Source organism: Rhea pennata, chromosome 7 (genome assembly GCF_028389875.1).
Source record: "Rhea pennata isolate bPtePen1 chromosome 7, bPtePen1.pri, whole genome shotgun sequence".
Taxonomy (NCBI): domain Eukaryota; kingdom Metazoa; phylum Chordata; class Aves; order Rheiformes; family Rheidae; genus Rhea; species Rhea pennata.
Genome location: NC_084669.1, coordinates 20,723,003 through 20,741,377, shown reverse-complemented (window position 1 = coordinate 20,741,377; position 18,375 = coordinate 20,723,003). Strand labels below are relative to the sequence as shown.

The 18,375-nt window shown below is 38.4% G+C and overlaps 1 protein-coding gene across 1 annotated transcript; it reads right to left on the bottom strand.

Moving 5' to 3' along the window:
- Positions 1 to 861: 861 nt before the first annotated feature.
- On the bottom strand, positions 862 to 7,141 carry PTPN20 (protein tyrosine phosphatase non-receptor type 20). Its single transcript, XM_062579959.1, has 5 exons — positions 7,094 to 7,141; positions 5,316 to 5,406; positions 3,841 to 4,175; positions 1,889 to 1,951; positions 862 to 972 (listed from the first exon to the last, which is right to left on the bottom strand). The coding sequence occupies exons 1-5, from the start codon at positions 7,094 to 7,096 to the stop codon at positions 901 to 903; spliced, it is 564 nt and encodes a 187-aa protein (XP_062435943.1). The 5' UTR covers positions 7,097 to 7,141; the 3' UTR covers positions 862 to 900.
- Between the last annotated feature and the right edge of the window lie 11,234 nt (positions 7,142 to 18,375).

The window sequence follows — 18,375 nt, the reverse complement described above, 5'->3', positions numbered from 1 at the left end:
CAGCCCCTACTGCAACTAATGGGACTTTCCATAAACTGGACCAGATCCTAAATAAGAATTATGTGATAGTTAATCAATGGAAGTGATCAGGGAGAGAAGTGTAAAGGTGTGTGCCACAATGCACACACATACCCAGTTATTTCATCTGGTTTAGTATTGCATTCCTTTTTACACAGGTGCACAGTGAAAGAATACTAACACTATCTACAGCTGTTTCTGTCACTGGAAAAAAGTGAACATTTCTTCCAATTGCTAGAACTGCTTGCTACTTTGAAGAGCACTAGGTAGGGTTTTGAGGTGTCCTATCTTTCTATCAGTCTTTTGGTTTAAGATTTCCAGTGATGGCTGTATAAATTCCCATGCTGGAGTGATACCTGGAAATGATTCAACTTTGTTCAAGCAACTAGAGGTAAAGAAATGGAATCTTTCTACACAAAAAGCATAACTACAATAGAAAATACTGATTTGCAATACAGGAGCCAAAAGTGTACAACTATATGTAAGGGTTAGCTAATCTTCAGCCAACACCAACAGAGTCCTAGGTCTTTTCAGCCAGCCTTTGGACGGTAAAGCTAAATCTAGAGGCTGCTTTCTCCTCATCACAGTCCAAAAATATGTTCCTAACAGCTAACGTGTTATTACAGAGAACACTCAAAGTGTCCATTGTAATTTACCAGTAGTGTTGCAGTTCTGGCTGTTTCTCCAAACTGCCAGCCAAGATTTAGATGACTTACCTAAAGCATGTTAAGCAAAGTTTAAACATAGTTTAAAAATCAGAGTAATCTAACAGAGCATGTAGTACAACACTTGTCCATCCTGGCTTAACATCCTTTTATAGCAATGGTTGAGTGGTCCCAGGGAGTCCAAGAATAATAGCAACAGGGAAGAGTGTTGTTGCAGTCAGTAGGGGTCCATGGCTTGAATGTTCTGAAGGACTTTCAGCACAACTTCGTAACAGAATAAATACTGATCCTGTATGCAAAGGCACCAATGTGAAATATCCAATAACATTCAACATGTTATAGACAAAGAACAATGAACTGGCTGAAATGCTGTTTATAACATTAGTAACTTTGCAGTGTGGGTACAATCACTTAGACAGTTAAGGACATCCTTGTTGTTTTTGTTCTATCATTCATAAAAGTTCAAGAATGCTTTCTTATTCAGTGAGGTACCTGTAAGCATGTGTTCAAGTCTCACTGATGTCAAAGGAGGTTATCTACAGGCATAAGTTTAGTCACATGTTCAGTCATTATCCTGAAGATGTGTGTTATCCTTTAAGCATGTGCTTAAATACCTGTCTACATGAAGAAAAGGGAACACATAGTGGCCTCTGTGTCACTTAGCCCAGCCTTATCCTGCTTTTCTTCACAGCTCCTGTTTGCTCAAAGTTCAGCTAAACTCATCTTTTCTTTTCCTATATGAAAACTCTTTATGGGGCCAGGTTTGGCTAAATAGATGGGTTTACTGAGATGATAGCTCAACAGCAGAGCAGTAGAGTTGAGTTCTGACTCAACTGAAGTGGTTGCAATTTTGCAAGGTAGTTCTTACGAGATCTTACCTGTTTTGTTTGTAATCCCTGTTACTTGCCTTTCTTTTAGCCTAAAACAAAATGTTGGCCCTATATCTGTACTGCATTGTTGTTTTGGACTGAATTTCAAGTGCCTATAAGCTACACCAAAGGTTATTTTCTTGTTTTTTATTTCAGCTATTAAGTATTGCAATTTTTATATTTGAATCTATACACACTTGCATGAAAAGTTGTCATTTTCCTCAAGTGAGAGGGCTAAAATTATGCTTTAAGCCTCTGATTTACCAAAGCATATGGATGTGTACCATGAATTGGACTTTTTAAAATCATAGTCTGGTTTGAATATTGAGAACTTACCTTAGTTTGAATCATGCCAAAACGCTGATGTCTCAGATCTCTCACTATCTGCTTGATGTTGAACTATCAGGAGAGAACAGATCTTATTTTGCTGAAGTTCAAGTTAAAAAGAAAGATTTAAACATGTCCTGATAGCAAAGCTATAACTCAGTTCTTTTACACACGATGTATTTTTAATTAATGTCTCTGTTGTTCAGAACAATAAAAGCAAGGCTTATTCTATTTTTTTAGGGTGAATTGTACCAGAAACTATTCTGCTCTAAGACTCCCATACATACCATTAACATACATACTGGTTCGTAGTACATAATGCATTGCAATACTTAACAATGACTTGTTTGATACTTACACATAGATCTTTTTCTATATAGCTCAGCAAAACTTCAACACACAGCAAAACTCCACTTCTTCCAATACCAGCACTGCAGTGAGCAACAACAGGTCCTGTCTTGTGAGCTTTTCTCATGTAACAAATAAATTTTACAAGCTGCTCAGCCAGTGTGGGAGTACCGTGGTCTGCCCAAGTGGTAAATTGCAAATGACTTATACTGCGTTTCTCTTCTGTCTGGAAGAGAAAGATTGGAAATGTGTATTGACTGAAATATTAGTAATATAGTTATATAAAGTCAACTGAAAAAATGAATGCAAACAACAGAGGAAAGAGCTTTTGCTTTTTCCCCGGTATTTCCATCAAAAAAAGCTGAATGAAAAAAGCAAGAGTATTGTCATATTCTGGTAAAGGCTTGTATTATAAAGACCTGAGTCTATCCACTAACTCTTCTGCAAAATCATTATTTAGATAACTGAAGACAACACAAAAGAATCCAGGAGCTTTTAGGACTGAAGCCTTCCTGATAAAGTTCCAGTCAGGATGGCTTATGAAACAAAATGCTCTTTAGACAACCAAGGCATTCAGTGAATTAGAGCCATATTCATGTCAGGGTTGAAGAAACTTTCTGATTCTGTGTGCTACTTACTTACAGAAAGGCTGTGAGCTGCAAGGCAGACACCATAAAAGATAGATGCACGGAGAGAAGGTAGCAGTGGCTCCCAGGAGCCCTGTTACGCCTCTGTGGCCTGGGGTTGGGATGCAGTAAGTAGGTGGGTTCTAAGGTTTCTTTCGGTTTTACAGAAATGCGTTCTCAGATGCCCTAGGCCTGAGAAATTTGCTTGATATAATTGTGGATGAGATAGTGAAGTTACTTTATTGCCCTGTAAGGCTATAGTTATCTTATTTGTTGGTTAGAAAGGAAAACAAAGGTATTTGTAAAACTAGAACATTCCAGTACTGGTTACTGAAATTGTTTCTGTGCTTTGTACTCAAGAGACATAAGATCTATCATGTTTTCTTTGTATAGAAAATTTGTTTTCTTGATAGAAAAAAAAATCAAGTTGGTCTGGAACAAGTTAGAATCTTTTAAGAATTCCATGAACTAATCTGTCCTTTGAAATTGCTCTGAATTTTTAAGTTCCAATTTACATGTTCTTGCAACTAGGTTCTGTGTTTGTTAGGAGTTTAATTTGCTCTCAGATTTGTAGCTTCATGTGCATTCGTGTCTTTGCATGAATGAAAGACGTGTCATTCTTTCTAAATTCTGGAATGAAAACTACCTTCTCCCCCTCTTTCTTTCCACCCATCATTATAGAACAGGAGACCACTCTGACAGCCCTTACTGATGATGTGATTTGATAAGAATAATAAGCAATTCTGAGCACACCAGTTCTGTGACTATTAAAGAATTAATTTTTGAACATTCTTGCCCAAAAGTGTGTAGTATTGGATCCTCTGCTTGTGCAATGAGCAAAAATTTGTCCTAAATTCATGCCTGTTATTCAAATGTTCACATTCTAAAAAATACCCAGCAAATATGACAGAAGAAACAAACAATAATCTCAATATATGTTCACGTAAACAATTTCATCTACAAAAATATTAACTATACTTAACTTACCTGCTTGTTGATCACTTCTATTATTCTAATTATGAAGTATTCCAATATCTGGTAACTGCCTAGCCTGAGATGGAAATTAGCCAGGTCTATAGATTCATGTGGAGGCTCAGGCCAGTATCGATGACATTTGACTTTTCCTAGCTCCACTTCTTTTGTCATCATAGCAATCACATCTGATTCATTCTCCCAAACCATTTGCCAGAAATCAGCTATGGTGGAAGGCAGGGGCCCTTGAGTTATGATATAGAAATGTTCCTCTTCTCCAACTTTCATTCTGATATAACTTGCATTAATGTAGCCGTTGTTTTCTCCGAGAGGAACTCGTGTCTTATCATCTGCACAGAAACAGAAAGTTGGTCTTTCAGCTGTAAATCCGAAACTGAGTTCTACCATGGCTAGGATCTAAGAGATGGGGAACCTGAGCATTTAGCAGCAAAATACTGTCTCTGATTTTTAGAATACTTCTGGCTGGCAGCACTAGTATCAGTCACTGCTAATAAGAATTCCTGCAAGTACATTGTATGGTTCACTGCAGCTGTATTTCTCTTAAGGTACTTCCATCACACTCTGACAAGCCTTCTAATGAACAAAGAATTGTTTGGCAGTCATTCAAAATACTGTATTCCACACTGCTATTCATATATAGCATGGGGCCATTGTACCTGGATACTGGTAAAACAGGAGATCTGAATTATCGGTACTGTGTCACTAATATACAGAGGTGGCTATGGTACAAATTTTGTATGTGTAGTCCTGCTGCAGCAGTTTAGAAAGGCTTCAACAGTCCAAAAGGAAAGTGTTCTCTTGCTGTCATGATACTTCTCAGAGAACAGTTTGGCAGCACATTGGAAATCAGGTTTGAGAGATCCCTGTTAAATGCAATCATTCAGCTCTTGAATTCAAATATTTCTTCTAAAATTACTTTTTATCAGTGATGAAACTTCTTTCTGGCTTAGAATCAGATCGGAGTCGAGTAGCTGAAAAATCAGGTTGGATATTATGCTTTCAGATACTTCCAAAAGAATCTTGTAGCTTTTCAAGAGCTACATAACTCTATGATTTCCTCTATTCTTTCCAGAATTCCACTGTCACAAGCATTAGACGTAACTATAGATTTAAGTAGATTTAAAGAGCTGCTATTATAGTTCAAGTTACGTTTCCCCACAGAAATATAGTAGATCAATGTCTCTGAAAAGGGAAAGAAACACTAAGACAGCTGGCCCCCTCCCAAACCGCATGGAGGACGATGCTTCAGCAAGTTACATGCATGCAGCACAGACATCCTTACATAAACTCTCAGCTCCAACTCCACCTCTTTTGGGAAAATCTCACTGATTTCATTATTAGTGGAGCTCTCTGTGACTCAGGATGTGTTAGATTTGCCTCCTACATCTCTGTTTTATAGCTGTTCTTCTGGTTTCCCATGTCTTCATCCATTCAATGTGTGTGTGTGTCTCGTTGGTGTGTATACTTACATGGAAGAATATCTTGATATCTGTTTTTATCACGGTTTTCTGGTGCTTTGCCAGTTCTGCAGTCATCTATTGGTTTTATGTGTTCTAAAGCCTAGATCAAAGAGAAATAGTCAATCTATGTTGCTCATGTCCTTTACAGAGAACCTATAGAGTTAGTAAGCAAGTTTTACTGATGTATGTGACCAGGACTGATAAACAGAATTCTTGCAGTAGAGAATCACTACAACATGCTCTAAACTTTTAGGCCAGGAATTCAAATTACATTGTATTTTCTTCAACTTGTACAAAGTTCTGCTGAATTCAAACGAGGTTTCCAACTCACATCCTCAATACTGGTCATTAAAGATGCCTAGTGTATATTACTGTAAACAGATGTTTAGAATAGTGTCTTTGCCAAAAGTCAGCATTCCTGATCAACAACATGCTGGCTGAATCACCAGCAAATGTCGGCAGATACTTCTCAGTGTCAGAAGAAGGGATGGATATATGGAACAACACCAATGATATTAAGTGTAAATTACATGATCAAAAGTGTTTCATAGTGGATCTAGGGGAGCAGAATGCAGTGAAGCCAGGGAACCAGAAAGTGTAAGTTAATTTCATTTACATTTCACGACATTTCATTTCATTTTCTTTTGAGTTACCTTCACTTTTTTTCCTCTCTTTTACATCTTCATATGCGTTGTACCACCTTGTACCATGCTCAGCCAGCACATTATGCTACTGTACGGTGTATACAGCATGAAACACATGTGCCAGTTCTTTCACGTCTTCATCAGTTACTATAGCTTTTAGTTGGATAAAATACCCATTGACTTGGGCACGTCAGTGCTTTTCCTGTTAGATCTGGACATTTTCTGAGTGGACACAGGACTCAGCTCATAGCATCTTATGCTACATAGTAATGGAAGGGAATGAATGGAAATTAATTTATATTCTTGAGCTTTGGGGAAAGTTAACAAATCCTGTAGACTTGAGCCTATGGGATTTTGTACTCAGAATGTCAGGGGTAGGAAGGAACTGATAAAGTCATGATTACTGTGGAAAAATTGGAACAATCTATTTTACTGATGCTAAGTACATCCATTAAAGAAAATTCCAGTATTGTGTTGAAGAATCATGAGATAATCTGTTCTTTGGGAAGTTTACTGAAAACCTCCATCCTGAGTACTTCATTTATATCCTGAAACAAGCTTATAGGGTTTTATAATTTTACACTTCTTCATAATTTATATGCCATCAGATGTAACTGTCTATTTTCATTATCCATGGAAGTATTTTATTCTTTTTATTTTCTGTTTTAGTCCCACAAGGTTCCTGACCTTAATAGCATCTTCTGGCAATATGTTCCATGGATTGCTGGAGCATTGTGTGAAATGTGTGTTTCCTTTCATCAACTAAGTGCTTCACCTAGTGAATTCCTAGCAGCATGGGTTTCTTGCTCTGTTGCAACCACAAGGACACTTTTTAGGCTGAAGTTCAGAGGAACTGAGGGAGCAACAGAGAAAAGATAATCTGTGCAAGAAAAATTAATCTGTGGCAGGATCTTTGGACAGGAAACAGTGTAAGCCTGATCTGCCTGTAAAGAGAGAGATCCAAATGTAACATCCCCCAAAAAGCACAGAGGGGAAGCCCCATTCTGTCTGGACTGTTTCTCTGAAAAAAATGGGATCAGTAAAGATAGACAAATAGATCTCCCATAGAGCATGTGGAAGGCTAATAAAAAGCTGTCTTAGCTTTACAAAACACTCAGATCTTAAAAAGAAATCGTACTTTACCATAAACTCTTTTGAGACCTCTTGGTTCTCAATCCGCAGCTGAAGACCTCGAATAAGACCTCTGATGCCAGTCCTTGGACCTACTCCAGTCAGTGAGGGTTTAAAGTTAATTAACTGAGCCAGTTCATCTTCAGAAACAAAAGTCCTGCCTGTGCATTAACAAAAAGAACAGAAGAGTTTTTAATGAATATTATTCATAGCACATAGCTTTGACTTTAAAAAATAGGGGACTGTAGTACTTCAGTACATTTTTAAACTTACACTGGGGGAGTGAAACACAGAAAATACTTTTGGCTTAGTTATGTTCACAGTAGAAAGAAGAATAACAGTACCATGCATCCAAACAGCACCAGCTTTCATGAGATTTGAAAACGGACCTAACTGCTGGAACTGCTGGCCTTACACAGTTTCAAAATAGTCTCCTCTAAATAAAAAAATTGTAAATTTTAACATTATTTTTATTGATGTAGGAGACTCTGGCCTTCATGCTTCCAATAGTTTCCTGAAAATTAGTATTGTTACACTCCACTGCTAGGAATAATCACTGTAAATTCTTCCTCCCTGTAGTCAGAAAATATCTTCTGTTCTGTTCATTTTACCTCATACTCTCCCTCAAAATCAAGACATGAAGTATCTTTCATGCACCAAAGCCAGGATTCAATTTAATAATCAGCTGATCCTGAAGAATATGTTCTTACTCAGAACGTGACAGATTAAAAATATGGATAAATATTTAAACCTCCAGAAATATCACTTCTGGAGTAATTGAAAGGAAAGGCATATTAGTTCTGTTACAGTGAAAAGTGAAAACAGTAGTTCCTTTGGTAAAAATACTGGCTCAAGGCATAAGTAATACAGAATTTGTTCTTACAGTCATACACTGTTGTTGTCAAAGAGTAAAATCCCAGTTTTCTCAGAAAAAGCGTGTAAGATAAATTCTGCAGCTTTGCTGTAGGCTGAAGACAAGGAGCAATGCTCTCTGGTTTCTTAGTGTAAGATGGCATTGCTAGTCCGTTACGTAAATCCTGTACTTGCTATGTTTTTATCTTAGGTGATGACTTGTACCTGTCTTGCCTGAGCATCTAAAACTCTTTCTATTCACTTTCTATAGCCCTTAGAGGTGTAAGGGTTTCCTATGAACAAGTTAGCTGAGAGTGCCAGCGAGGACAAGCCCACCGCTCCAGACAGAGCAGGGCTACTTCCCATGCCTCTCCTTTTCCTCCGCGTTTCACTACCACCTGTACCTCAGACCTGGGCTTTTGGGTCATTGCAGGTTTGGCAGTAGGAAATTACCAGCTTCTAAATGGCGACAGTTTTGCAGTTAGAGCTTGAGCTTGACTCCCTGTAGGTTCCTATAATTTCATTGCTATTGCATCTGTATGACATCAGGGCAAAAACCCTTCTCGTCCCGTTGTGTTTTTCCACTTCCTAAGTAAGGTGGCTTCATTAAAGGAAGTAATATTCCAAGTAAATTACTTTCATATGACAAAAGCCTCTGTTGCTGTTGCTGTTACGTTGGCAGAAAAAATGTCGTAGTTGATCACTATGTTTCCAGTTTTAAATTAATGGACTTTCCATGTAATTAATAGGAGAAGCCCTGCTTAGTATTTTGGATCAAGGGAGAGATTTAGACTAATCATGTATGCCTGATGAAATGTGATTAAGAATCCTATGGGTGCTTTTATGCAGCTGTGCAGCCAGGTACACAGATGTTAGTTCACAATAAGCCTTCATATACTGCTGTGTTCCAGGTAAAGTTAAAAAAAAAAAAAAAAAAAGAAAAAAAAGAAAAAAAAATATCTTTGAGCAGCTAATAAAGGATACATCGATTATAGTTTTGTGTTTGCTAGCCAGCACAGCTTGGCAGCATGAAGGGGAGGATTGTAATTTACCTCTAATAAAAGCTACCAGCAAGTCATTGCTTCCACAGAGCCAGAAGCAGCAAGGAGAGAGACGTATTTCAGGGAATCTATGGGATACAGCAGCATCCTTTCACAAATAATTCTCCTGTTTGGCACAGAAGCAGCTGAATTTCCCTTAGGAATGTCTATGCAATTTCCTTCTGTAAGCTTTCTTCTGAGATCTCTGAGAAGTTTAGCACTTGATCTGTGAAAATGCTTCTGCACGTGTTTTAGCACATCTTTTCTAAAGTATTTAATGAAATTACTATATAAAGTGGAATACAGTGATTGTAGGAACAGAGTCTTGAAATAGCGTATGACACTTTCATTCTACATTTTTATATAAGCCTTTAAGTTACTTTTTGAGGAGCTATAGAGAAGGGAGAGTAAGGGAGAGAAGAGAAGAATGATTTCAAGGACCTATTATATCTAGTTATAACAAATACATTTTGTTATATGTTCCTGAAATTTATTGCGTTAATTCTCGATGCCTTCTTCGACATTGTCTTTCATATATGAAACAGGCCTTCTACCACATCCAGGTCTGCTTTCTTTAGCTCTTGTGAGATAATCCATCCGCTTTTATTTTATTCATTTTGGGACAAATTAAGAATTTCAATTTTTAATTATGCACTGAAAATATCCCACAGATTTGCTTCTGACCCAAAATGCAATATTTATTTTATGGTTCAACCACTGAACCAGTGTATCATTTCTTTGTCTTATCTAATAGTTCATGATTTGAAAAAGTATTGTGATATTGCTCAAACTAATTCAGCAACCTTCTTTCTCTCTTACTTGCTCAGTTTGTACACCTAATCAAATACAATCAATGTGTTCAGAGATTATTTTCCCTTTAGGGAAGGACATGATACATGACATGGTCTCTGTTTTTCTGGCTTTGGTCAGACATCTACTAAAAACAGAGAGAGAGTCTTCATTAGCTCAAGGAAGAGTTGCCGATATTTTTGACAGTGAATTCTACAGCTGTGGTTCACACAGAGGTGATGAGCAGGTAGTGACCAGCAGAGTTGCCCTCTCTGAGTCTGTAAACTAACATTCAGCCTCATGTTCCCTCCTTCTAGCAGTTCTTCAAAGGAATTTGGGAGCTCCTGGTGTTGGCCTTCTTCCTGCTGAGGTCTGGTGTGTCCCACGTGGCCACAGTTAAGACACAAAGACCAGATCCTTAGCTTGTGTACGAAGGATTAGTGTTCATCTCACTACACATGTACTGAGGGACTGGCCTATTGCATTAGGGAAAGGAGAAGTTTTTGCACAGTTACTTCTAGGTAGAAAGGAAGTCCTCTGGGGTGCATCATCCTCTTCATTGTTCCAGCTGTCTGATTCTGACTGCTGACTCTCTCTTCTTGTGTAGCTTTTACATCTTGCGTATCTGTAAAACAAAGTTAGCTGAATGGTCTTGCTGGAAGTGGCATAACTTGCGATAATCTGGCCTGTACAAAGGTTTTGGTTTCAATCTATTTTCAATTGCTTTTTACTTTCTTGAACAACTATTTTCAAGAATTACTATGAATTTGGAAGAACATAAGCTCAAGGATTAATTGTATCTTTTTGTCTGGGGTACTGTTTGCAAACAAAGTTAATTAAAAAAAATACTATTATCTGTATAGGGTATTTTTTCAAAGAGCTGAGAGGATGGTTTGTATAAAATGCTACCAAAAACTGTATTTAAAGTTTGTCATAGTTAAAAATAGTTGAGAAACAGGATCGTATATGAAAAATAGTGAGGTTGTCATAGCTAAACAGGCCCAACTAACTAATACTGCCTGAACTATTTAGAGAATTATGGAGTCCTCAAATATGTTTGAGGTAGAAATGATGTCTAAAACTATAGTGAATTATTAACTATTATGAATACAATTATGTGTGCAGAATGGGTCATATATGCCTGTACTAGCCAAATCCAATACTCTGCACAGCTAATATTTGCTCTTAACTCTTTTAGAAGGCTTCAACATATTACAATATTATATAATCCTATCCTGTATAGGATTATAATACATAACGTAAAAAATAGAAAAAAGTTATTCTTCTTCTTAAGAAGGAGAATAAGAGAACAATGTAAGTAGCAGCTCTGCAAATATCAGTAACTGTTGAAGACTGTGCAAGTTCAAGATAGCTAAAGCTTTTGCAAATAGAAAGTAAGACTACCAGAAAATACTGAAAATAAAATGATTCAGATCACAGGATGAGGGTCAGAAAGCAGGCTTAATTGCAAAACAACCAGGAGAGATACTTATTATCCTTACATAGGATAAGATAACTTAGTATTAGCAATAGATATATTGTTTATATCATATAAAGCAATAGATATATTGTTTATATCATATAAAGCAAGATAATTTAATAGTAATCATATCTGATTACCTGGTATAGAACAAGATAATTTTGTATTAATGATGAGATAATAGCTAGTGGCACTAAGCTTATGTTCATGCAGATGTTCCCACTTCAAAATGCTCCCAAGTCTTCTTTCAAACTTGGTCTCTGTATATGAGTAAGTTAGGGAAGATTTTCTTCCCTAATTGATTGGCTGGCTGTTATTGTTCTTACAAAATTTTAAGTTTTAAATGTAAGTATTTATAACTTTTTCTCCATTTATGTGGAATATGTGATGAAGAAAATAATCATATATTTCATATATTGTGTATCATTGCAATAAACAAACTGTCCATGTCTTATCAGTACTGCATTACTCTTTGATTGCCCCTTGTACTGTACGTTTAAAACTTTAAGCAAAATTATTCTTTTCTTGTACTATGTGCCCACATACTACTTTCTTTGGATTGACATCCTCCACCACCTTCTCTTGGTCCCCAGAGGCCCAGGGTTCAACATCAGTATTACTACAGCTGTAGGAGAACAGAGTCCAGAACAGGCTGCAGGATATGCTTCAGACACTTAGCAAAACTCATGGGGAACCTGTCTGTCCCGAGTGCAGTTGGGCTGCCACAGCTCTTCTCGCACTTTATCAGCTAGCAAGTTTAAAGGCATGTCTGCATGAGTTGCGGTTACACTTGTGGACTGTATTGTACATACATGCACAGTGTACAAGCCCTCAAGGTATTTTTCATGACCACAGTATTTTTATATTTGCTAGTTATTCTGCATCACTGGTTACTTATGTTACAGTAGATTATTTTTGTTCTCCAACTGGATAAGCTCCAGACTAGAATTTAACCCTACCAGTGGCATCAGTGGCAGCAGAAAGCTGTTAGCAATCCTGAGAACCAAGCCAGTAAGACCATTAGGAAAACGAGGGAATTTCTATGTAGATATGCCTAAAAGCTTTTGTCGCATTTCTCTTAGTTGTTGCATGAAAGCTGTTTGACAGCTTTCTGCAGATGGAGCTGCATTTCGATAGAACTGTATTTGTATAATTTGGGACATCTGTGTGTACTTACATATCATATTGAGATAGCTCTGGAAATAAAAGAATAACCTATCTATAATAGTTATTTTGATAATTTTTACTGTGTCTGAGAGACTTACCTATCTGAATTCTTACTGGCAATATCCTGATATTCTGGTCCAGGCAGCTGATCTTGCAGAAGGGAATTATGTGTACTTTTGGGATCCTGTAGGTATAATACAAGAAAAAGTTGTGAAAAATCAGTAAAAAGAAACGAAGGATATAGCTACTTTCATCAATATTCTTTCTTATTATCTGACAAAAATGCATCCTTCTCTGAAGAAGGAAGAGGATGATAGAAAGTAGTTTCCACTTCCGGAAAAAAGTACATAACTGACTCAGCACTGCGGGATTGACTGGAAGTAAAAAGCTCTATCAGTTGTATTTGTGAGCGTCATAGTAATGCAGTCTTCAGAAATCTCTGTACAAGCTGGCATGCATGGCTGAACTTTAAAAAGGTTGGTGTTAATTATATCCTCTCTGATCTCATAAACAAAGTGCAGACAAAGGAATCATGATCCACAACCTGCTCTTTACCTCCCAACTCGTGGCAGCAGAAAGCACCAGTTTTTGAGCTGGAATTGTAGGTAATAATTTCCTTTTTTTATCCCAGACACAACGATGCCAGCTGTTAGAAGCAGGGTGCAGCTGCTCTGCAGAAGAAACACTCAACATAGGAGGCAGATGCTCGATTGCCCTCCAGATGGAGTAGAAGCAATAGTACTGGTGACTGTTTTTCAGTACTAGAGAATGATAACTGGATTCTGCATTCAGATTATGATGCAGGACATCTGCCTTCGGTTTATGGAACAATTGACAGATAATTATTTAAATCTAAGTTCAGACTGGAGTTCTTCTTCTTTCCCTGCTTAATATTCCAGATGCACTCAGAAAACCACTCCAGCATGTTACACAGTATAAATTATTGAACACTCCAAAGAGTCATTGCAGTAGCCGACACTTGTACCTTACAAAATAATTTCTTTATATTTCTCCACTAGAATAGGGGAATTCATGGATGGCTATTTAACCATGATTTCATTTATCCAGTTTCTGCATATACTGACCACACTGATTGGAGAATCTTTACTGCTGCTTTTATCTATCTGTTCTCTTTTTTTTATTATTCAATAGCTTGTCATTTTCAAAGACTATATAGCAGCGGTGCTCTGTAAAGTAGAGCGCAAATAAGTAGACAGTGCTAAAGGCAAGCTGAAAGTAATAAAGAATAGAGACTTTAAAGAACCAATTCAGCAAAAATTTAAGCATGCGCTTAAAGTTAGGCATATCCTTTGCTGACCAGGTAGACTTAATCATCTGCTTAAAACTAAAAGAGTGTATTAATGCCTTGCTAATGCTGGAGTCTAGTAAAAAACCTGTAACCTTAGTAGAAACTCCTACTTCTGATTAATCTTATTTCTTTGGCATTCTTCTTTGTTAGATCATGGACATAACCTAGTTTTGATAGTATATTTTATCAGTCCCTAGCAGTTTATTTCCAACATTCATTCCAACTGTGTATTAAAAACTTTATCAATAGATTCCTCTTAAAAGTTTTCCTAGCTTATTCAGTTCAAGGATTTCTTCCCTTTTCCTTTTTTGTAGTTTCATTAACATTGGTTGAGGCAGGGTTTGGGGCATTTTTTAGCTCTGCAGATTAAAAAGACTTATATTTATATTTTCTGGAAAGAAGTTTTATAGTTGTATAACTCAGAAAGGATAGATGCTGTAAAATTTGAATGTGGAATGTGTTGGAGGACTTACTAAGATTTAAAAACATAACCCAATTTGAAGAAGTTTGAGAGCCTCAGAGTTATGAACATTAATAGGAAGACAGGTGAACAGCATTCTTCTGAAGTGTATTACATTTTAAGATACTAGAAGAATGATAAAATTAGTAAATCATTCATTCCAAAATTACACAGCGCTAGAGTTAGCATTGCTTGTGCAACTTTCATTTACCCCCTATTTAGCGTATATATTAAGCTATGTGCTCATATGTGCTTATCCAGTGGAATCTCAGTCTCATTCAAATGTTACCAGCTCCAGTGATTGCAGCACACTTCCCTCAAGTTAATCTTTTTTCATGAACAAGGTGTGGCTCTAAATTCGCTTGCCTGCATTGCGCCAAACCCTTTCCGTCCACAAACATATGAGTAGATTGCCTGATAACTTCTAGAAGCCTGAGTCAGATTTTACCTGGCTGCACGTCTGGTTGCATTCCTCTTCTTCCTTGAAGGTGCAAACAGGCTGAGCTCCTCTGCTTCCCTCAGCGTTGCAGTCATCTGAATATGAAAAAATAAAATTGAAGTAAAATACTTCAAAAGCATGAAAATATAGATCCGTTTTTTCTGTGCAGCCCACACCATGGGACTTTGGTCTTGGAAGAGGAACTGAGATACAGGAACAGAATCTGAAAGGAAATATTCCTTTCCTGGTTGCTCTTGGAGGGGCAGAAAAACACAAATGACATATATCACTATTTAAGAAGACAATGTAATTCAGGTGGCCAGAGGATGCACTGAAGTAGCTACTTGTATTAGTCAGAGTTATAAAAAATCCATAACAGAATTTAAATCTGCCCTTCCAAACCTAGAGCATTCCTCTACAGTGATGAGAGATAAAAAGCACAGATTTGCTTTGATGCCATTTTTTCTATCATACCATTGGGTTTTACTAGTTCAGGAAAACAGTTTGAATTTCCCAGCAACTGTCTAATTCACCAATGTCGTGCAACACCCAAATAAACATCCCTCCAGCTAATCCTTTGAATTTGCACAGCTGAAGGAAACCTAGTCTCACCAAAGTCAGTGGGAGTTTTGCCAGGCCCTTTAGTGGAGCTAGAACTTCAGTCAGCCTTTTTATACCTGGCTGCCTTTCCTTTTCTGCCTCACTTATCCCAAAAATTAAAGTGGAGCTGGGATGGGGAAATGGACATTCTCCTTCCAAATCAGACCTGAACATAGTTCTTGCAGCCTTACAGAAAGAGGCTTTAAGGCATTATAATGTAAGACTGGTTGAAAAGTCAGTTGCCAATCACTGAGAAAGAAATAGGAAAACTTACATATGCCACTCCCTTTAGCTACTTCAGATTCATCAAGGTCGCCCTAAGTAATTAGACCTTTTCTGGCTGCCTCTTCTGAGGGTCCCAATCTGGCTGTCCCAGAGCCCTCAACTGCCAGGGACTCGTAGCACCTTCTCCCCAGCTCTGCATACAACCCACTTGGCACCCCTGCATCTCTCCCATGCCTGTTTGTACACCTCTTCTTTTGGAAAAGCCCTGCTCTTGAGCTAGGTAAAGGACTCTCCAGTGCTCATGGCACATGCTGGGAATTCAGGAGAACTAGGTTTAGTCTGACAGTGAAACACTGAGGCCTGAGAAGTGTTATCCTTGAACCCTACAGACAGCTGCTGCCTAACCATGGAATTGCCTAGAATAGCTAGGCAAGTAGGTTTGCAAACTAGATGCATAAATGTTTGCTGTTAAATATGTCCAAAAACCAGTCAGCTGTGCTGTCCAGTCAGCTGGGGAGAAAAAAGATAGCGATGACTGTGACTTCTTGTCTGAGGAGATTTGAAACAAAGCTCCTAATTTCCGGTAGGTAGGCCAGATGGTATTTTAAGGAGGAATTCTGTCTTCTTCCCATTGAAGCTTCTCCACACAGAAAGAAATAAATAAGTATTCAAAGAAGTAGAATGTTGAGGCCTATACATCTATAGTGTTTTGGTCATAGTCTGCCCTCAGAATAGTCTGTCCCTTCTACCACTCCCAGATTTAATAAATATTTAAATTTTGAGTATTCAGTGGAATAGGGGCTGCAATATATGTTTCTTTCCTTAGACTTAGTAAGCCCTCTGAGTGCTACCGATGCAGGAGGATGTGCTCTTAAACTAATAGCAAACAGCCTGGGAATTAAGGCTTCTAGGTTTGAGCACGAGCAGGAGCAGGCACAGAAGGGAGAGGAGTTTTCTGCCAGACAGATCACAGGTCGTAGTCCTTCCAGGAGGTAAGTTAGCAGTGTTGGGAGATGAAATGTCTGGAAAACGGATTTTAGCAGCTGGGTCAGGAACTTTAGCAGCCGGCTCAGGAACTCACTGATTTTTATCAGTAAATTCTACAGAACTGGGTAAAATCAATGCAGACCAGGAACCATTGTAACCTAAAAACACAAGCTAAGTTAAAGTGTCTCTGAGGGTCCCACAGCTTTGTCTCCACCATTCCAAGATTTAAAAATCACACTTGGGCATTCCCTGTGGTCCTGTGTCTTGCATGGCTTGGTCAGTGCTGTAAGGCAGTGTAAAGAACTTGCTTGTGTTCATAGCTATGAATTAGGAATAATTGTAAAGTTAGTGAAATTAAATTGTTTTGCTGATAGGAAAACTGAGCCCAGGCATCATGTAATCCCACTTTTAACACATACTGAGTGGATGCAGCTGCTTACCGGACTGTGCTTTTGTGTTTTGAGAGAAAGGTGTGCTATTGCTCTGGTTGCCTGAATAAGCCCAATGCAAAGCCACGCTTCGGCAGACCGTGAGCTGAACAGTGCCGCGAGCCTTGCGTAGCAGATCTATAACTGTGTGGCGTGGCAGACCAGACACTAAAGTCTCGTTCACCTGAAAAACACAAAGACATGTACCTCCAGATTCCCGTAACAAAAGGCTATTACATACCTCAGCACTGAGCATATTTTATACATCTTCTCTGCAGTTCATGTATTCTTATTCTCTTCCATTTTAGCAACTCAGTTGCTCCTCTCCTCTCTAATTTTTATACCGTGATTGCCAGCAATGTACAACAGCAGTATAGTCTGTGCTTTCTGGCACATTAAGAGGGCACCATTTCCTTCCCCTCCTCAGATGGCAAAAGTAGGAGAAAAGGAAGCAGATGAAAAATAGAAAACAAAATAACAAAATATTGAACCTCTTGAAAGGGGAGATTGGGGGGGGGAATAATTTGGGGTACAAAAGATGATTTGCCAGTAAAAGGTGGTTAGGGCAGAAAGATTACAAATAAAGGTTCAAAAGCCCTAATCTCTGTGCTTTTTGGTTGTCTTGGTATTACTTGATGGATACCTGTGGTAAGTTCCTGCTACTTTCCTGCTGATCTGCTGTTGTACGCAAACTGCAGTCAGCTGGCTCTTGCTCCCCTGATCTCCATGTGGAGCCCTTGCTGGGCATAGTTACACTGCAGAATAGCTGTACTTTGCTGCTTGCTCTGCTATTCTGGATCTGCTTATGTCTTGGGGTGCCCTACAGCCTCCTTCCTGCTCATGCAGCTGGGTTTCCTTCCACAAAAAGCAAGCGAGCAGAAGTCACATCCTGATAGGCAGTTGAATATGTTCACAGTCTCCTCTCTTTTATTCAAGCTTCCTTTTTTTTCCCCATTCTTTGTGCTCCCTCTGCATTTGCTCAGTAAGGCAATGTGAAAGAAGTAGGAAATGAAGCTGCATTTCTTTGATTCTAGATTTTTGCCAGTGTGGCAGGTGGTTCCCGGGCAGAATAGATTTGGAGAGGCCTGCAGGAAGCTGAAATGTATGCAAGAGGATTCCCAGACCACCACTCTCACCCCAGGAGCCTAGGGATGCTTTCTTCAACATGTCACTGTGTCGAGCAGCCTCACATTTTTAATATGCACAATCATCATACTAAACAGACTGCTCACTGTAGAGCCACAGTAGTTAGAGAAAAGATGGGCCAAAACAATGAAGAACAAGCATTACCTTCAGCAAGATGTCACCAACTTGAAGCCTCCCATCTAGATCTGCAATGCTGTCCGGGCTGATGGCTTTTATTAGGATAGCCCTGCCATTTCTTCCACCTACCAGTGCAAATCCTAGGCTCCCATTTTCTGCTTTTTCCAACTCAATCTTAATTATAAAGTCCTATAATACAAAAGGACACAGTCTAAAGTGGAGTTTATTCAGGGATGTGTTTTATTTGTATTTTTA